Source organism: Charadrius vociferus, unplaced genomic scaffold, assembly GCF_000708025.1.
Source record: "Charadrius vociferus isolate BGI_N301 unplaced genomic scaffold, ASM70802v2 scaffold196, whole genome shotgun sequence".
Taxonomy (NCBI): domain Eukaryota; kingdom Metazoa; phylum Chordata; class Aves; order Charadriiformes; family Charadriidae; genus Charadrius; species Charadrius vociferus.
The window spans coordinates 1,598,386-1,615,519 of NW_009648953.1; the positions used below are offsets into that span (position 1 = coordinate 1,598,386).

At 42.7% G+C, this 17,134-nt stretch overlaps 1 protein-coding gene across 1 annotated transcript in view; it reads left to right on the forward strand.

The window, feature by feature from the left end:
• The window catches only part of TBXAS1 (thromboxane A synthase 1 (platelet)), a 230,284-nt gene that overhangs the window by 49,508 nt on the left and 163,642 nt on the right, over window positions 1–17,134 (forward strand). Inside the window, exon 2 of the mRNA XM_009887407.1 lies at window positions 3,885–3,978. Within this exon, the coding sequence (XP_009885709.1) occupies window positions 3,885–3,978 (94 nt within the window). The remainder of the gene's footprint in view (window positions 1–3,884; window positions 3,979–17,134) is intronic.

A 17,134-nucleotide genomic window follows, 5' to 3' on the forward strand; every position in this document is an offset into this window, starting at 1 on the left:
AGCTTCAAAAAGTTATTAACTTATGGAATAGACAACATCCCAAGGCAAGGAGTTCTATAGTTAGTATATTGGTTACTTGGTGAAGTGCTTTGTTTTTAATCCTGCCACGGGAGTATTCATTTGTGGGGTTTAAACTTATTTATTTTTTAATAGTGAGTGATAATCCTTTACTGATGTTCACTAAGACATGCAGGATCATAAATATATTTGTCATATCCTGCATCAGTTGCTTCTTTTTCCAGCATTAAGATTATAGCCTGTCTGCCTATTCCTTGTACAGAAGTTGTTCTGTATCTTTGGTCATCTTGGTCACCTCTCAGTATCTCTCCTATTTCTAGATTTTTGCATTTGACTTGGGTCTTCCAGTCCATTGGCTGTCTGTCTGCCCTTAGTGTGCCCCCACAGCACCAGCAGGAGGTTGCCTGACACCAGGTTAATTTTTGTGATAAATTAACACAGAAGCATGTTAAGTGGTAAGAGTGAGAACTAAGACTTCCTGCTGGTTATAAGGCGGGCTCAGAACTGTTTCATTTAGATGTGCGGCTTCTGCAGATGAACGTGTTGTGACCGCCTACAAGGCGATCCTGCCTGTTTGCACTCCTCCAGCTTCTAGCCCACCTCTCCTTCCCAGCAACAAAACCTGGCCACTGGTTTTCCCCTGCACTTAGCACACAGTGCGGAGAGTCACTGCCCAAGTGTGTGTCATGGATGTGCTGAATAGCCGAATCACATAAATTAGCCTGTTCAAGTTAGCGGTTGCTTCTGGCTGAAAAGACAAGGGTTTGTGCCACGGAGCTGTCAGATTCATGTATTGCCGATGTTCATCGTGTGTTACACTGGTCAATTTTTATTTTCTTCTTGTTTAAAAGAAGCCCCAAGTCACTCCTTCCTCTCTCTCCTCCAATGGTGGGAACGAGCTGAAATATTGCGGGGGGGAGGGCCTTGAAATACTATTTAAGATTGCAGAACATAAGCTTTTACATTAGAAATAGCCAAAGTCAAGATAACCTGTGCAATGTTAGATCTTCTGTCTTTTGTGCATGCAGCACCATCAGCTGCACTTGCGTACTGTCATTTTTTCTGCAAAACTGCAGATATTTCAAGAATCCCAGAAATACTGTGAAATCATAGGGTAGAGCTAGATGTGTTTATTGATGAGATTTTTTTCTCCTGCTGGCTCTACCCTTTCGTTGTTATATTTCAGTGTGTAGCTTTGACTACAGCCCTTCTGTTTGCCATCTCATTGTAAACCATGTTTCCTTACCTTTTGAAAACCTACTTCAAATGTAGCTGAATAAAAAGCATCAGAGAAAACCACATTAGGAGGGGAAAAAGGAAAGCAAATCCTCAGCTGCATGGAGCTGTCGGTAATGTTCAGAAGCTGACAAAGATGAACTACTCACCTAAGCATAAATAGTCTGCAGAATCTGGGTGTTTCTTGTCTTGTGAAGCTGGGTGCGCTGTACTCGTTAATTTTCTTCCTTTTTAAATATTTGGTGGTCACATCGTTTACTTTGTGTAGCATAAGGCTCTGTTACAGTCACGTTTCACTTTGCAGTACATGAAGATGAGGAGTCTATAGAGCGTCCGGCCTACAGTGAAATTAGCAGTTAAGTGTAGCCCAGCCTGGTGTTTTGTCATCTGCTGCGTATTTTACAGTGAAAACATCCAGGATCAAATGCTGCAAAATTGACGGGTTTCCATTGAGAGAGATTTTCATCTTTTCCACTGTTTACACACAGAAGATGAGGACTTTGCTATGACACAAAGACACTTTAGGAAGATTTCAAACAGCAGCAAAAAATCCTCTCTTTGGGGAAGAAAATGTATCGTGTAGGCTGTTTGTCGTTTTGAAGTTAAAACATTTTTCCCCCAAGAGTATTAGCTGTTTCAATAAGGAAAAACTCTTATATTTTTTAAAGCATTTAAGTAGCCAAAAAGTCAATAATATGTATAAAATGTGTAATAAATGTCGACTTCTGTGCATTTTTTTTCCACGATACCCTGTCATACTGAAATAATGCCCTTGCGTAGACTGAAGAAACATCATTTCTGTTGAGAGGGTTTGTGTTTGAGAAGGTTTCTACTGCCCCATAAGACGACCGTTGTTACACATTTGATCATTTTTAAATAGCATCTTCTGATTATGATTTTTGTAAGATATCTTCACAAAAGGAAACCCACTAAGAGGACAGGTACTGTGCTGCAGGAAGTCTTATCGGGAAACAGAAGTACAAAAAGCTACTAATTCGACACTTAAGTCCCATTCTGCTTTGCTGGTCAGGTGAGATTTAATTCTCTTAATTTTGTATGTTTCATTTCACAGTGTCATTCTTTCCTTTCCCTCCAGCTGGAGGAAAGGACCGTTTTCTGACACCAACTCTTTTCTCTCCCCCATCCTCCCTGACCCCCAAGAATTGTGCATTGTTTGCCCATTGGGTTAAACCAGCATATTCCTTTCTCTGCATCGTGTAGTGTGTTTCAAATGAGGGACGTGTCGATTATTGGACCTGAAGGAAGAGAGATCCAAGTCATAGCAATGGGTTAGCGTAGTCTTCGGAGTCAATAAGGCCATGCGCTGGGATTAAGGGGGAGTCAGCCCATTGGGATCTGAGGGCACAGCTTCTGCGGTCTCTCTATTATGTCATTCAGATGACTTGAAGGCTCCGCAGACTAAAGCAGTTGATATCGTGACCTCTACGCTGTATGCAGTTCACAGTTTGTATTTTGGGCTAGATTTAATTTGCTCCCCAGGACTAAACAGTCTCACTGCACGTGGGATTCAAAACTGAAGGACTGCTTATTAGTTCAGACCTGCCCTGCTAAGAGATGAAGGATTGGAGCCGAGCTTCAAGTTCAGTTTCCTCTCAAAAAAGTATTGCCATGTGTGCTAAAACTGCTCCAAATATGGAACCATCATGCAGGGGGGGAGCTTTAAAACTACACTATTGCTCTGAGCTAAGGTGTTAATATAGACACAGCCTTTATTAATCTTAAAGATCTTTTGCCCTGGTCCTCCTGGTAACAGTGTTCAGCATGGCAGTATTGAGTATTATTGTGTCTTTGGCTAATCAAAGCTGCTGCTGTTAGCTCCTGCTCTTTCAGGTTTCATTAATTGAAGTCCACTGACTTAAATCCATTGTTTGTATTAAGAAAGAGGGAGGGGAGGGGAAAAAAAAAAAAAAGGCTTTGGGGTCGGGGTTTTTTTTTCTCTCTTTTTCCACTATTGTCCCTGTCAACATGCCACAGTTTCATCTGAAACAAGGGATGCATGAAGCTTTTCAGTCTGGGTTTTGTTTCCCTGTATTTTTTATCTTTGTTTAATTTGCTGACTGGCAGCTGGAAAATCACTTAATCAGCATATCTGGCCCAAATACTAGGCTTGACTTGAACATACTGACAGTGTCTTGGCTCACGCGCAACTGCGACTAGTTTGAATTCTTGTTCTGTGGTCTGTATAGGTAGAGGTGATGGAAGAAGACAATAATAGCCTGAAGATCTGTCTTGTTCCTTTCCCAGCTGTGCCACAGTAGTCAAACCCCGAATGCCTGTTTTGATCTCGTCTGTAACCTCACGTAGCTTTGGAGTGTCACTTCTGACTTAAAAGACCCTCTGTGGGAAGAGGAGCAGCTCTCTATTTCCACTGCTCAATTTGCAGGCCTGTGTTTGAGTCCCTTTGTTCTTTTGCCCTCTCTGAAGCACCAGTGTATTGCATTTATTTCTGTGACCCAAGGAGCTACTGAGCAATGTCACCAGTTCTGTTTGACCAACGCAGAAAGCATCTTCTACCTCTCTGAATCCAGGAAAGTCGTCTGAACTAAATACGGTCATAAGTCCTATCATGACAAGATCCAAAATTAACTTACTACCTTATTTTTTTCCAGGTACTCCACGTCTGCATTCTCCAAACTAAGCAAAGTAGGGATCCGACATCCTCCACCTCTTCCTTTCATTGGAAACCTACTCTTTTTCCGTGAGGTAAGGTATAGTTTTCTTTGTGTCTACGAAAGTGATGGGAAGAGTGGATAGGAGGTAGGAGGAATTGAAAGGAATCCCCCACTTCAACGGTACCATCTCTTCAAGCATCTCCTTCTGGAAAGCACAAGCAAAACACAGCTTTTTGAGTGAACTGGTAGAAGTTGTGTGTGAGCAGCTCTAATTTCAGGGTAAAATAAACTTGAGGGAAAGAAAATGTGTAAGCTCCTGCAGTTAATTACTTGAGCTTTTCCAAGAAAGTTCATGCCCTCAGTGAAACAAACTTAGTTATGTGAATAGAGCAGACTATGTTAACTAGCCCCAACTTGTTTGTTCCGCATGGTTTTGGCTCCTACGACCTCTCTGTTTGTGCTTTTGCTGATTGTAAACATTTATTTTAAAGCTTGTAATGTTGCTTGCTCCTAAGCAGTAACTGGAATTAGGTACCACTGAACTCTGTTGCTCTGTGCCCCCGGTGTTGCCGTCCTGGACTGGGAGGAGGGAGGGGGGGAAGTATTGGGGTTCTACCTCCAGATTTCGTTCCCTTATTTTTCTCACCCATCACTACTACTGCTGCGTTTTTGTTCCTTGCACGATTTCAATAATGCGTCTGAGGGTCCAAGATCTCTTAATAATGAGGAGCTGCCATTTCTCTGGTTGCATCTTACAGTAAGATCTTTTTTGTGCATCGCTCTTGCATTCCAACAACTTTTCAGGAACTCTAGGCTAACTCCAGCAGCTGCCCAATTTCCTCTTTTAAGTGCCTGGTCATCAATATCCATGTTGAGATTTGAATTATTAACAAGAATATAGTGCCTCTTACCTTGGTCTTCATGGTGATTGTTCTGTCGATATCTGACTCATTATTAGATAAAACCCATTTAAATACCAGTTTTACATGCACATCTGATTTCATTTAGAAAATAGCATAAAAGGTAGACTTGATCTGCTCTTCATTAATCTGAACTGGAATCGACAGGGTGACTTTAACATACAGGGGATGCTGGTGGGTATGGAACAGACCAGTTCACCCTTGCTGTTCGAGTTTAAATTCAGCCAGATGGCATGAGGTTACTTGTTCTGTGGCTCTTTGACAAAATCCAGTTATCATTAGTCACCTGCTAACACTTGCTGTAGGAAAAGGTGTCTGGAGACAAAGTTATTTTGATATGTTGTAGATAGGCTTGCCCTGTACCAGCATACAAGTAGAAAATTTTTTGCAAACTGTTTTCTATGATCTCCTAGGCAAATTCCATTACCATTGTGAGTTGCATTCACTTAAAGCAGGCTAATGAAGAAAAGATAAACTTGTTTTTTTTTTTTTCCTAAAATTTAGTAAAATCAAGGTAGCTGTGAAATTGTATCTTGGAGTAACAAGAAATAATAGTTCCAGACAGGGTTTTTAAACAGACTTGAGTGATGCAAAACCACAAGCCCCACCAGGCTGTATGTCCAGCACTACAACCTTTCATCATCTGTCTTCTCTATAGTCCTGTCTCTGCCAGTAGGAACAGGGATGAGTCCGGGCTCTTTGTAATTTTTCTTTCTTCCTTCATATATTTTGCTGTGTTTTCTGGATCTGCTCCTGTGGCTGCTTTCTTAGAAATAGTGCCCATAGCAACGTGCTGGTAATAGGAGGGTTGCTTTTATACTGCAGGCTGTTCTCTACGAGAGCATTTTCAGGGACACGAGTGCTCTCACTGCAGTCAGTAGAGGACACCTTCCACTTTCCTGTCCCCAGCAGGGGAGAACCAGAGGCTGCCCATCACCTTCCTGTGGATGGGATGTTTTTAGGGGCTTAGCTGTAAGGGGTACAGCTGTGCACAAGCAGCAGTTTGCTGGGGGCTGGGGTTACCTTTTCTTATAGGAAGTAGCATAAACGCTGATTTGTTCTGTCACTACATCCATAATGTTAAGAAGTTCTTGCAGTCGCGTGTTTATGCGACCACATCTTTTCACTAAACTGGCTTTTTAGCACCTCTTTTTTTCAAAAAAGCTCCTTCCTTGGTATCAGTAAAGTTACGCAGGGAAAATGCACAAGCCACACACGTGAAATCATCGGGCTGGCAGTTTTCAACCCATAAACCATTTATTTCATAGGAGTTCATGAATGGTCGCTAAGAGGAATGAATTGATACGTGCTGTATGAGGAATCTGCATATGTGTAAATTAAATGTTTCCAGTGTTGAATTTGGTCTGCAAAGCAACACAGGTTGAAAATCCCTGCACAACAATGGGATCTAGAAGAGAAATGGAAATCAAAACACTTCAACATATGCAGCTTTTCTGTCCAAAAAGTGTCCTGGTGGCTTCAGGCTTTCCTACTAGAATATGGTTGCTAGAAACTTAAGGAAAAAATAAAGGAGGAGAGGGATTCCCTTTGACATAATCAAGTTAATCTAGGACCTGGGGATTGAAGAAAAAACATTAAATATCAAAAGCTCTTAAAATTGTGGGAGTAAGCAGTATTTTTCAATTGGTAGTGGAATAAATTCAAGGATTTGCTTGTCTTCTCCCTTGCTTGGGTGTAAATCAGTTCTACTGAAGTGAATGGAAGTTCCTATTTTGCTCTGTTGTATATCTCAACAGAGCATCAGGCCATATCATCCTTTTTTTTTTTTTTTTTGTTATTCTTCTTTTGTAAGTATGCCTGAAAACAAATGAACAATGCAAGCAGGATTTGACCAATAGTGCTGGGCTCTGAGGTTTTTAATAAACTTTCAAATGTATTTTAAACAACAAAATGTTTTCTCAATGAGGTTTTTTTTTGCAAGAGTTATTTCGGGGATTTCTTGAACAGTGTATTTTCTTTGAGTAAAATAAGAGTTGCTGTTAATATAGTGTCTCTGAGAAAGGAAGAGGAAGTGCTGAAAGTTAAGGGGCTAAGGGAAATGCAACAGGAAAGACCTATCTCCATCAGAGAAAAGCAGACTTTAAGAGCTGACTTGGGGAAATGAAAGTTATTTTACTGTAAGTCACCCCTTCTCTCTCAAGTACAATGAAGGGAGATAATTGCACCCTGAAACTAAAACATATCCAAGTTAATCGCCTTATCTCAAAAATGAGAAGATAGGAAATTATTGCAGTTCTGCAGCTGGGGAATTATACGAGTCCAAGATATTAGATTAAAAATTCTTCCACTGCATGAGAACAATTTGTAGTGGGTAAGTCTGATGTAATAGTAAATATGATTAAGCTGTTTTAAAAAAGCAACATGCTCTATTTTCCCAATAACCGAGTGGACTTGCAGCAGACAGACCGCTGTTTTGCTAGAAACTCCTGACTGTTCCCCCACCTCCCCACATACTGTATTTTTCCTTTTCCTACCAATCTGTGGAAAAACATGAGGTTTGTTTGTCATAGCCACATAAGAGCAGACACAAGGGTGTACACAGTGTGGACTTTAACACATGGATCTGCATGGGCTTCAGAGTGGCAGGTTGCAGAAAAAACTAAACAAAACTCCCCTTTTAATTCCCAGGCTAATGATTTTATTATGTGACAAATGCACTGAAAACCGAGAAGGCACACGCGCCGCGTTACCCTTCCTCCCAAAGAACTGCAGCAAACACTTGACCTGTTGCTATGGCTGTGCTGTGCTTTTCTCCTCCTTTCCCATCCCTTTTCTAAAAAGGCAGCTATGCTGTTTCTAAATGTCATTGGCTCTGACATTTGCACAGCTCTGGTCGCCTGGTACTGTACCTGTGTGCACTGTTCTCAACTCAGCCTTCTGCAGAGCAGCGCTGTGCTGCTGCAGCCTTGGGGCTGGTGTCCCTGGTGTTTTTGGGTGGTGGGAGGTGTGTGGTTGGCTTCCTTGTTGTGGTCCTTGGTAGGCGGGATGCGCGGTTGCGCCCTGCGTACAGTTGGGTGATGTGCTTTGGATCCTTACAATGGTGCGATCGCGTGTTGCTTTCCTCTTACTACTCCTAGTGAGCTCCAGTGATGCTTTTGACTGGCTGCGTGCTTGTATCCCTGCCTTGCATTTTAATGAAAGGCATCACTCTCTTTAGCCTCTCTCTGCTTGGACAGGATACTCTTTGTTTACGCTGTTTGTTTCTGTCTGGCCTACTTGTAGATCCTGGGCTACCCCGGAGCGGCCCGTTTCTGCTGAATGGAAGTGGGGGCTGTGTGGGTGCTTTGTCTTGCTTTCAGCTTGGGATCTGGCTGGGCTGTGTTGTTTTATGGCTGATGGGTGGGAGTGGAGAAGGGGGGAGCGCAGGGAGGAAGCAGAGAGCAAATGCGATCTTTTTCCACTACGCAGCTGCCAAAAGCATCCTTTGAGTTGGACGTAAAGAAAAATAAAAGGCAGAGTCCTCACAGGAATGAAATTAACCCCGTGTCTAATTTTCAGCCTAGAAAGCAGCGTGTCAGTGCTTAGAGGGAGAGCGGCTGCAGTGTTTACTGTTCTGGAATTTAATGACACAGCATGTAAACCCAAACAAGGTTGGAGAGAGGCAAATGGTGAGGGGAGCAAAGAGGGGGGGAAAGGGAAGAAGAGAAGCCCTTAGATAGGCTGTGGACCTGGATTTGATTACAAGAATAATATGGCTTACACTGACAGTGAAAGCCTGCATATGGTTTTGTGTTGCTTCTCACAGATAAACAAGAGAGGAATGGGATAGGGAGTGTGTTTTGCCACTTGATAGCTCTCTGCATGGAAGCAGAAAGGGCGGCTGTGGCATCACCAACCAACCTGGCTTTATCTCCCCTGGTCGGCTGTGAGCATCTGCCATGGGCTGCTGACAGCCCAAACAGACCTCATGGGGGTGTCTCAGGTCTTCTCGTATGTCCTGGGAACCCCCCCTTGGTTGGGACGCCTGTGTATGCATACATTTCCTGTGACATGAATACATGTGGTGCAGATCTAAACCTAGCCATGTCACAGTCTGCAGCATGACAGAAAACCTGGGGTTAGACGTGTTTTTATGTGTGTATTCATACGTCTATAAAGCCAGTCTCTCTCCCCTTCAAATACGTGTATTTTTCCTAGTTTCAGCTGATACTCTCTGCTACCTCCTTTGATCAGACGTTAGCGTTGTCAGATACCCTGACAAAGTCGGCGCAGTACCTATTTGCGGGAACCTGAGGCAGGAAATCAAGACATCACAATTAGCTGTCTCCCACTTGACTAAATGCTATTTGTGCCCTTCAGCGAGACCTGGACCTCTGGTTTCTCAGAAGAGTGTTGGGCAGAGCTGTGCTGCGGCTCACCCCAGCTTCTCCCTGAGCTTGTGGGATCTCAGCGGGGTGAGCCTGCCTCTGGGGGAGCAGCGCGTACACCTCAGGAGCCCTTCTGTAGAGGCACAACGTTCACAGCTTTTTGGCATTCAGTGTTTCCGATAGCTGTGTTCGCAAGGTGTCTCTGAATGCGATGTCAACTTTAAATAACGTGTAAGGAAGCTGGAGACAGTATTAGGATACACAAAGCAACTGGCAGGTTTTGCATGGCAGAAAAAGGGGGGGGTGTGGGGTGTGTGTGGGGTGTGACTCATTGCTGCTTTGCCGGTAAATAATGGTGACCCACGTGATGAAGGTGGTAGCGGTCATGACAGATGCTTTTGCTCTTTCAGACGATACTGTTTGTCCTTTGAGGGAAGAAACAGATCCCTGTCGTATTCCAGGGAATGGTGTGTTGGCTGTGTGGCTTCTGCCTACAGCAGCTGCTGCATCTATTTTCTTTGCAGGGCTGAGTGAGTGTTTCCTGTGGACCTCAGCAGTTGCCCCTAGAAGGAGATGTAGACTTTGTTGATGAGCAACATCATAGTTCTGGCATTCTTTAAGCCATGTTTTGGTGGTTCCTTTTGGCATATTTTATACCTGCTTTATTAAACGCTGTGTGAGGTGAAGAGGCAATGGCTGAGGCAGTTGCTAGCTGTATGTGAAGGACTTTGCATGTTCAGTGGAGAGGGGATGGTGTTCTCCATGTCAGCACAGCAACTGAGAAGAGAGTCTCTTCTATCATGCTCCTGGCTTTCCCCATGCTCCCAGTTGATTTTGGGCAAGTCTCACTGGGGCAAAGCTTTCTAATTTTCTGGGTAAGCAGATCTCTTTCTTTTGCTTCACCTTGGGCCTCTTTTTATCCACCTGCAAAATGGTATGGATGGTGTTCTGGAATAGATAGGTCTGCTTTTTCTTTTATTTTTTTTTATGTTGGTTTGTTGTTTGTTTGTTTGTTTTAATGGTGGAACACTTTTTTACAACTTCTTCAGGGACTTTCTGTGGTAGATTTGGGGAGGCCGATATCACCACTGCCTTAAATGGAGTAGGCCGCCTGAAGGCTGGAGGGACATTAAATGATTTGGCAATAGTCGCAGAACAAGTGGGGCTGTAAATTAATGAGAGCCTGAGCTCTGGTCTATAAATGAAGGGGTCTGAGTAAGGTGGATCCCCAAGATAACAGCGCTGAAGGACATTTCTCTGCTGTTCCATTCCATCCTTGACCAAAACTACTGCTCTTTGATGGGTTTTTGGTAGGAACTGACATGCTACACAGTAGTTGTGTTAAGAAGATAATGTATAGTTGCAATGGTAGTAGCATACAGATAAACCCAGTGTAATCACTTAAACTGGAATTTACCTTGGAGTCCAGGATCCCCGTGATCATGCACAAGGAGTAGGATTCCCCTAAGAAGCAGGGACCTTCACCTTGAAGAGCAGCGCAACAGTGATACGATTTAATAGGAGGATTCCTGTAGCTGTTGTAGTAAACTTAGTGGGCTTCTACACATGGACTTAAAAAAGCAGAAATATTTCTTAGGTGTGATTGTCTTCAGTTCAGTTCTGGCTGTAGCCACATTGGTTTGGCACTGGCCTGGAGAGAATGAGATTAGACTAAATAAAATCTTTTAGTCCTAGAAATTAAAAAAGAAAGCAATAGACTCAGGGCTGCAATGAATAAAAGCAATCTCTGTTGTTTTAAATGAAGTTGTAAATTCCCCACATTACCTGTAAATCTGGAGTTTAGTGGCATCATATGCTGCTCACCTTCCTATTGTGATGTGGAGAAATCCATAATTGGAAAACCAGTTCTTCTATGTCAGCAGGATCAGAACATATAATAATGGCCAGGTATCACTTGTAATGCTAAAATTGTAGCAGGCTCAGATTGGTTGATGAGAACAGTTGTTATCCATGAGCCAACAAATTTAGCTGAGTCTTAACTTCATTAGCAGTGTCTAAATGCATTAGCCATATGCTCCTCAGCATATGGGTAAATACATAACAATTTATTTTCATTAGGGTTTTCTTACAAGTGCTGCTAACCCAAGCTCCGCTAGAAATGTTTACAACATGACACGTCTCTTCAAATAAGAAGCTGGCCTTCTGTACAGCAAGTCATCCTGAAAGGGTGGCAAACGAGATACTTCCCCCACCCTTTCCAAGAGTAGGAAGGTACAGCTGCTGCGGGTCTGATCTGCTGCAGCTAGCCACGCTCAGTTCCTGCAAGGCTTTGTATTAAAATGAGTAATAGAAGGCTTTGGAGAAATGCCTATTCAAACTCGTGCCGTTAAATCCCTGGTATTACAGAATCACAGAATGGTAGGGGTTGGACAGGACCTTTGGAGATCATCTAGTCCAATCCCCCCTGCCAAAGCAGGTTGACCTAGAGCAGGTTGGACGGGAATGCATCTGGTATTTATGTATTCATTGTGTGCTGTCTTCTGGCTGCCTACGGTGCGCCTTGGGTGGCATCACCTCCTGGTAGCTTTACCTGGATGTAAGACTCGTGACCCCCTGGGTTCTCCCTGCTTCCTCCCCCGGCAAGACGTAAAGATGAAATATAACTTTCCCTAAGAGGGACTGAGTGTGAAATTGGGCTTTAGTCATGGCCCATAGTGAGATGGATGCAGTGCTGGGAAGGGCATGGTGGGTTTGCAGGAGGGGCGCTGGGGAAGGGCTGTGTAGGCTGTGGGGAAGAGCTTCAGTAGCTGTGGATGTGGAGCAGATGCAAAGTAGCCTTTGCATGCTCAGGCTTCTTTTAATTTGTAAGAAATAAATGAAGCATTATTTTCTGGAGCACTCTTTTTTTGGTTAAACAGTTATGCTATCTGATCCAGAAATGCAAGTTGCCTGGAAAGACATGGAAGTATAAGAAAGGACCAATCTTGTCAGAGAGGTATAAAGATCAAAAGTTAATCTAATTGTCCGCATCCTCAGAGGCCTCAGCACATGTCTAAGTGTAGATGATAATGTGAAACCAGAACCAACGGCAGTTGGATTCTAATCAGGTGTGTCTGAGAACTGATTGTTTTCTTCTTTTGTGGTTGGTTTTTGTTTTGTTTTTGGTTGTGTTTTATAAAGAAAAAAAAAAGGTTTTCAACAGGAAGTCTAAACAAACCTATGTGCTTTTAAAACAGCTGTTTCAAATTGCTGTTTTTTTCTTTGTGTTTTCACCATGTAATGCAGTCAAATGGATGCTACGGTCTTGGGTTGTCCTTGTGCTTTTTAACTTTTCATTTTGTTTCTTTGTTATTAACCTTTTTTTCCTGCTTCCATTTTGTAATTTTTAAATATTCTATGAATTTTAGATGATTCTTATTAAGGTAGAGGGAAAAGTGAAATGTTCTTTGCACAGTTGCACTGGTGCAATTTTAAATATTCAGGTAGAAAAAGCAACCCACTCACTGAACATTAGTGATTTTTATCTCGCCCTGTGACAAGAAAAAATAAAATTACAAGCAAGAGGAGAAGAAATTGAAACCTCTATACATATTTAAAAATACTCCCAACTACATATTTTCATAATAAACTATGCAGAAACCCCATTAAAATAATTGCAAATTAGTCTTTACTATTTTATGAGCTTCTATAGTTTCCGTGCATTATATCTGATGGCTTTTTTTCATTTCTGGGCATATGCAAAGCTGTTAACTTTTCATAGGTAGCATGATGCCAGAGGTGATTTAGGTAGGATTAGTGAAAGCTTGGCTACTGGAGCCATAAGAAGTCACATGTGATGATGAGTTAATGAGTTTAAGTATTGTCTGGAAAACTGAGTAGGACTTTAAACACGGTGATTATGTTCCACTCAAGGAAGGAAAAAAGATGCATGGCAAGAGCAGGGTTTGGAGGGAAATGTCCCTTCAGACACACAGGAAAAGGGGATAGGGAACCCCAAAATCTTAATTGATTTGCCTGTATTTGCTTTTATGTCTACATATTGAGAGGGAAGAGCAAGCCCTGGGTAGGATAACATACCTTGTGGCTCTAGCTGGTAGCTTAGGGAAGAAGTACAAAGAGGTATTAACAAGAAATGGGGGATTGATATATGATTTTTTGCAAAGGTTACAGCTTGCAAAGGGATGACCAAATCTACCTTGATCAGTTAATACCCTGCAGCATACAATGTGTTGTGAAAAGAGTGTGGCAAGGCAGCTGGAGGAAGGGTGGCATTTCAGTTATCCTTCTTTGTATTCCACATCTGAGGACAGCCTTGGACAGGAGCACCTTGCAGCCAAGGTAGGGTGGAAAAAGTTCTTGATCGCACACAAGGGGAAAATGGGAGAGCGTTGGGGGAAAAACCTACAGTTGATGACCTTATACCAGGGGTCTGTATTTTAATAAAGAGTCTCATATAGTTCATGACAGATAGAATTAGGGACCATGCGAATATCTTGTAGTTATATTTGTGTTTATATTTTTCACTACCCACCCCACCACCCCCAGTGCCCCAGGGAGCCATCTCAAAGACCTCATAAACGCAAGATTTCATTTTCTAATGCTATTTCATTTCCTGGATGGAGGACCTGCCACGAGAAGACCAGACCTCAAATTATAATAGCCCTATAAATAACTCCCTAAGGCAAAAGGAAAAAAGAAAGCCTTTGAAAGACAACCACAAGTGCAAAAATGGAGGTGTTTGGGTTCTTGCAGAACCAGACTAAGCAGCTCGAGTTAGGACATCATTAATTTAGTGTAAAGTTTTTTTGGGTTTCCCTGTTTCTCTCTGTGCACTGTTTACTTACAAACCTATATCTAAAAGGTCCTGTGAGATCTTTTTCCTTGAGTTTAAATTTTTACGGTGTTTTGGTGCCTTTTGGCCGTCTTTAGAGTCTGCTAGAAAATGGAGTTTCCAGGTAAAATTGAAAACAATCCAACAAACCGACTAAAACAAATACAATCACAAATGAAGTAAAAATAGTCTGAAAAGGCAACTTTTTCTTCTTTCTGGGTGAAGTCGTTTTATTTCAGCAGACCCAGACTGTCTGCCTGCTTTCCACTGGAAATCTGTGCAGAATTGGCACATCGACTAGAATAAAAACACTCCCGAGGAATCGGCATATTCTGTCAAAACATTTGAACAGCTCCTGTCTCCCGGAGCACAGCGCTGCTGTGGAGCCGGCGAAGGGAGCTCTGCGACACGCGGTGCCGGCTTCCCCTCCAGCCTCCCTTCTTGAATCCACCTTTTTGCATTAATTATGGGCAGAGTGCTTCAGGTTAAATTATATTTAGCTGTGGTGGGAGTAGAGAAAGAGGTTTGCGAGAGCCTTTTGCGCCATGGTGTGAGGTCTGTCCTTTCTCTGTTGCTGCTAAGTCTGTGTTGTATATGTCAGGAAGGTCAGGCTGTAGGAGCCCAGTATCTTCCTGTAGCATCTTGAGTCAATGTACTGGCCAGGGACAGCCGGGCTGGCAAAGCTGAGCTCCAAGAGAAGTCCGGCTTCGTAGAGGCAGAACTCCACCTTGACAGATGCCTCTGTGCCATCCCTCTCGCTGCTGCATGACTCTCTGCTATGTGTGAGCTCAACCTCCAGCAGCAAAGGTCCATCTCTGTGTTGTGGAGTAATGATAATTTATTTTTTGTTATGACTTGGTTAATTTAAAAAAAAAAAAAGAAAAAGAAAAAAAGAATGAAAATTGTAATCTTTGTCTAGAAGAAGATACACAGCAATTACAGAATGTAACTAAGCAAAGTGTGATTAGCCTCAACCTTTGCAGCAGGACACTGATTACTTTAGTTTTGCTAAGTAGTATCTCCGTCCTCTAGCACTGAAATGGAGGGGGGGCCGTGCTGGTGGGCTCTACCCGGTATGAATGAGTGGCAAAATCAGGCCTGCAGCCAATTTACCAGAGGTGCTGTCTGTCTGTTATTGAGACCAATTGCTTAGGAATGTAATTGTATCTTTCTTGTTACCAAAATTGATATCCACTGACTGACAGCAGCTAAATGAGTGTGTGTTTTTGCAGAATTTCTGGGCTGTTGCGTGATAAGGCGTTGTGGCGGACAGTGTGAAGTCAGTGGTTTGAAACAAATGAAGTTTTTTCTTCGAATTTGAAACAGTGATGTGTATTAAGCAATGCTTTACTGTGCTGATGAACTAGCAGATGGTGTCTTTTAAGGCTGCACGTGAGAATAGCCTGTTTGAATGAGTATCGGACCTACTTGTCTAAGCCCCATCCAGCAGAAAAATCCTTTAAAAAATTAACATAAAAGTAAAGAAGGTAGGAAGGCAAGCAACCCTACGTATGTGCTTATCTTATACGCCGTGGCACGTGCCCACGTAGCAATTCGGAGCCATTCTGATAAAAGTGGCATAATTGAGGAAATGTGATGGAAGAGAATGATCCGTGCCATGGAGAGCAAGGAGGACGGGGGTGGCTCATAAAACAGCCGTAGCTCTGCTCGGGTTAGTGGCAGCGCAGCAGTCTTATAGGGGGTGGGTTGTGAATGTGCATTCCTAACTCTATTACTTATCCCCTGGGCCAGAAGGGCCAGATGTGTTGCATAGGCAACATATTTAATCTGTGAATGATCATTCCTGATGGATCCCCTCCAGCCAGTCCAAAAGTTACATTATTGGGCCACAGCCCACTTCAAGTAGAAAGACAAGACCACCCAATCTGGTGCCTTTAGGGAAGGGAGAAGGTGGAATTACTGTGATTACTATGATTAATAATTTCACATTTTATGCAAGCAGTTCTGCACTCTATGGCCAAAATGCTTATATACTGGTGCCTAACCCAAGGCAGCTAAAGCCACCCTGTGGCACCTAAAAGCTTAATTAACCATATGATTCTCGCAGGAATTAATAGGCGTTGTTACTTTCAAATGTTGATATAACTCCTTTTATTTAGTTACGCAAAGTCTGGCATGCTGCACATGTAAATTTTGGCCTGAGCATAAACCATGCTGACAAAATATGGTCACCTTTGGGACTGAAATGAAGGCAGTTTACCACAGCATGGCCATACAGGAGAGGAAAACCTGTTAAAATCCTTCTATGGACAATTATGGCAAATATATGTTAAAAGGCTTTGAGACCTTTCACAATGACGAGCCCATCTCTTCCGAGGACAGGTAACAGGCTGAAACAACACTGCCAGAATTGAAGCCTCTTAATATATTATATTACTGCCTCACAGAGGTCTAACCGAGACGCAGGTTTGTGCAGACTTACCACTGTCCAAACACCAGAGCAGTCACCTGATTTGCTAAAAGCTTATCTGCAGAGGCAGATGTGGAAGAAAGGAAGCGTTCTTGCAGTTTGGTGGGCAAGGAAACTAAGGGCTGTGGCTATAACAGTTTTGCTTCACCACCCGTTGAGATCACTGGCCGAGTGTTCGCTGGGCACGGGAGCAGGTAGCCAGTGACTCCTCCAAGCCTGCGCAGAAAGAGGCAGTGACAAGGCTACGAAATGCATTCGCATCCACTGGGTTCCAGCTCAGCGCTGCAATCACTGCCGCCTTCTCAGAGCCTCCTGTTGCTGCGGGAAAAGTTTGTATTACACAGAGGAGGATAATGCCTCAAAACACCCCCACTGTAATAAATAGGCACCTTAAGTCGAGAGTTCAAGCACAACTTGCTTTTCTACTACTTCTGTAGTCAGTCTGGTAATTTTTGTTTGGCTTAGGAAAAATAGGAATAAGTGTTAAATTAATGCTTAAAAGATTGCCTCTCTTCAGAGAAATTTGTTATCCTTTTTCTCATTTTCAACACGGAAAACTTGCTTTTGCAGCAGAGATTTTGACATTAAGTGCCTTGATAGAATAATAGGCGTGAGATGGATTGCAATCTATTGCCTCCAGACTTTGCCAATCATAAACTAAAATCAGTTAATGCATTGAGTTAAAACTTGCTGTATTGTACAATGTGCTAGTAGTATTAAAAAAATCAATCCAGAAAATATATTGATTATATTATCTCCATAGCAACAAACAATAA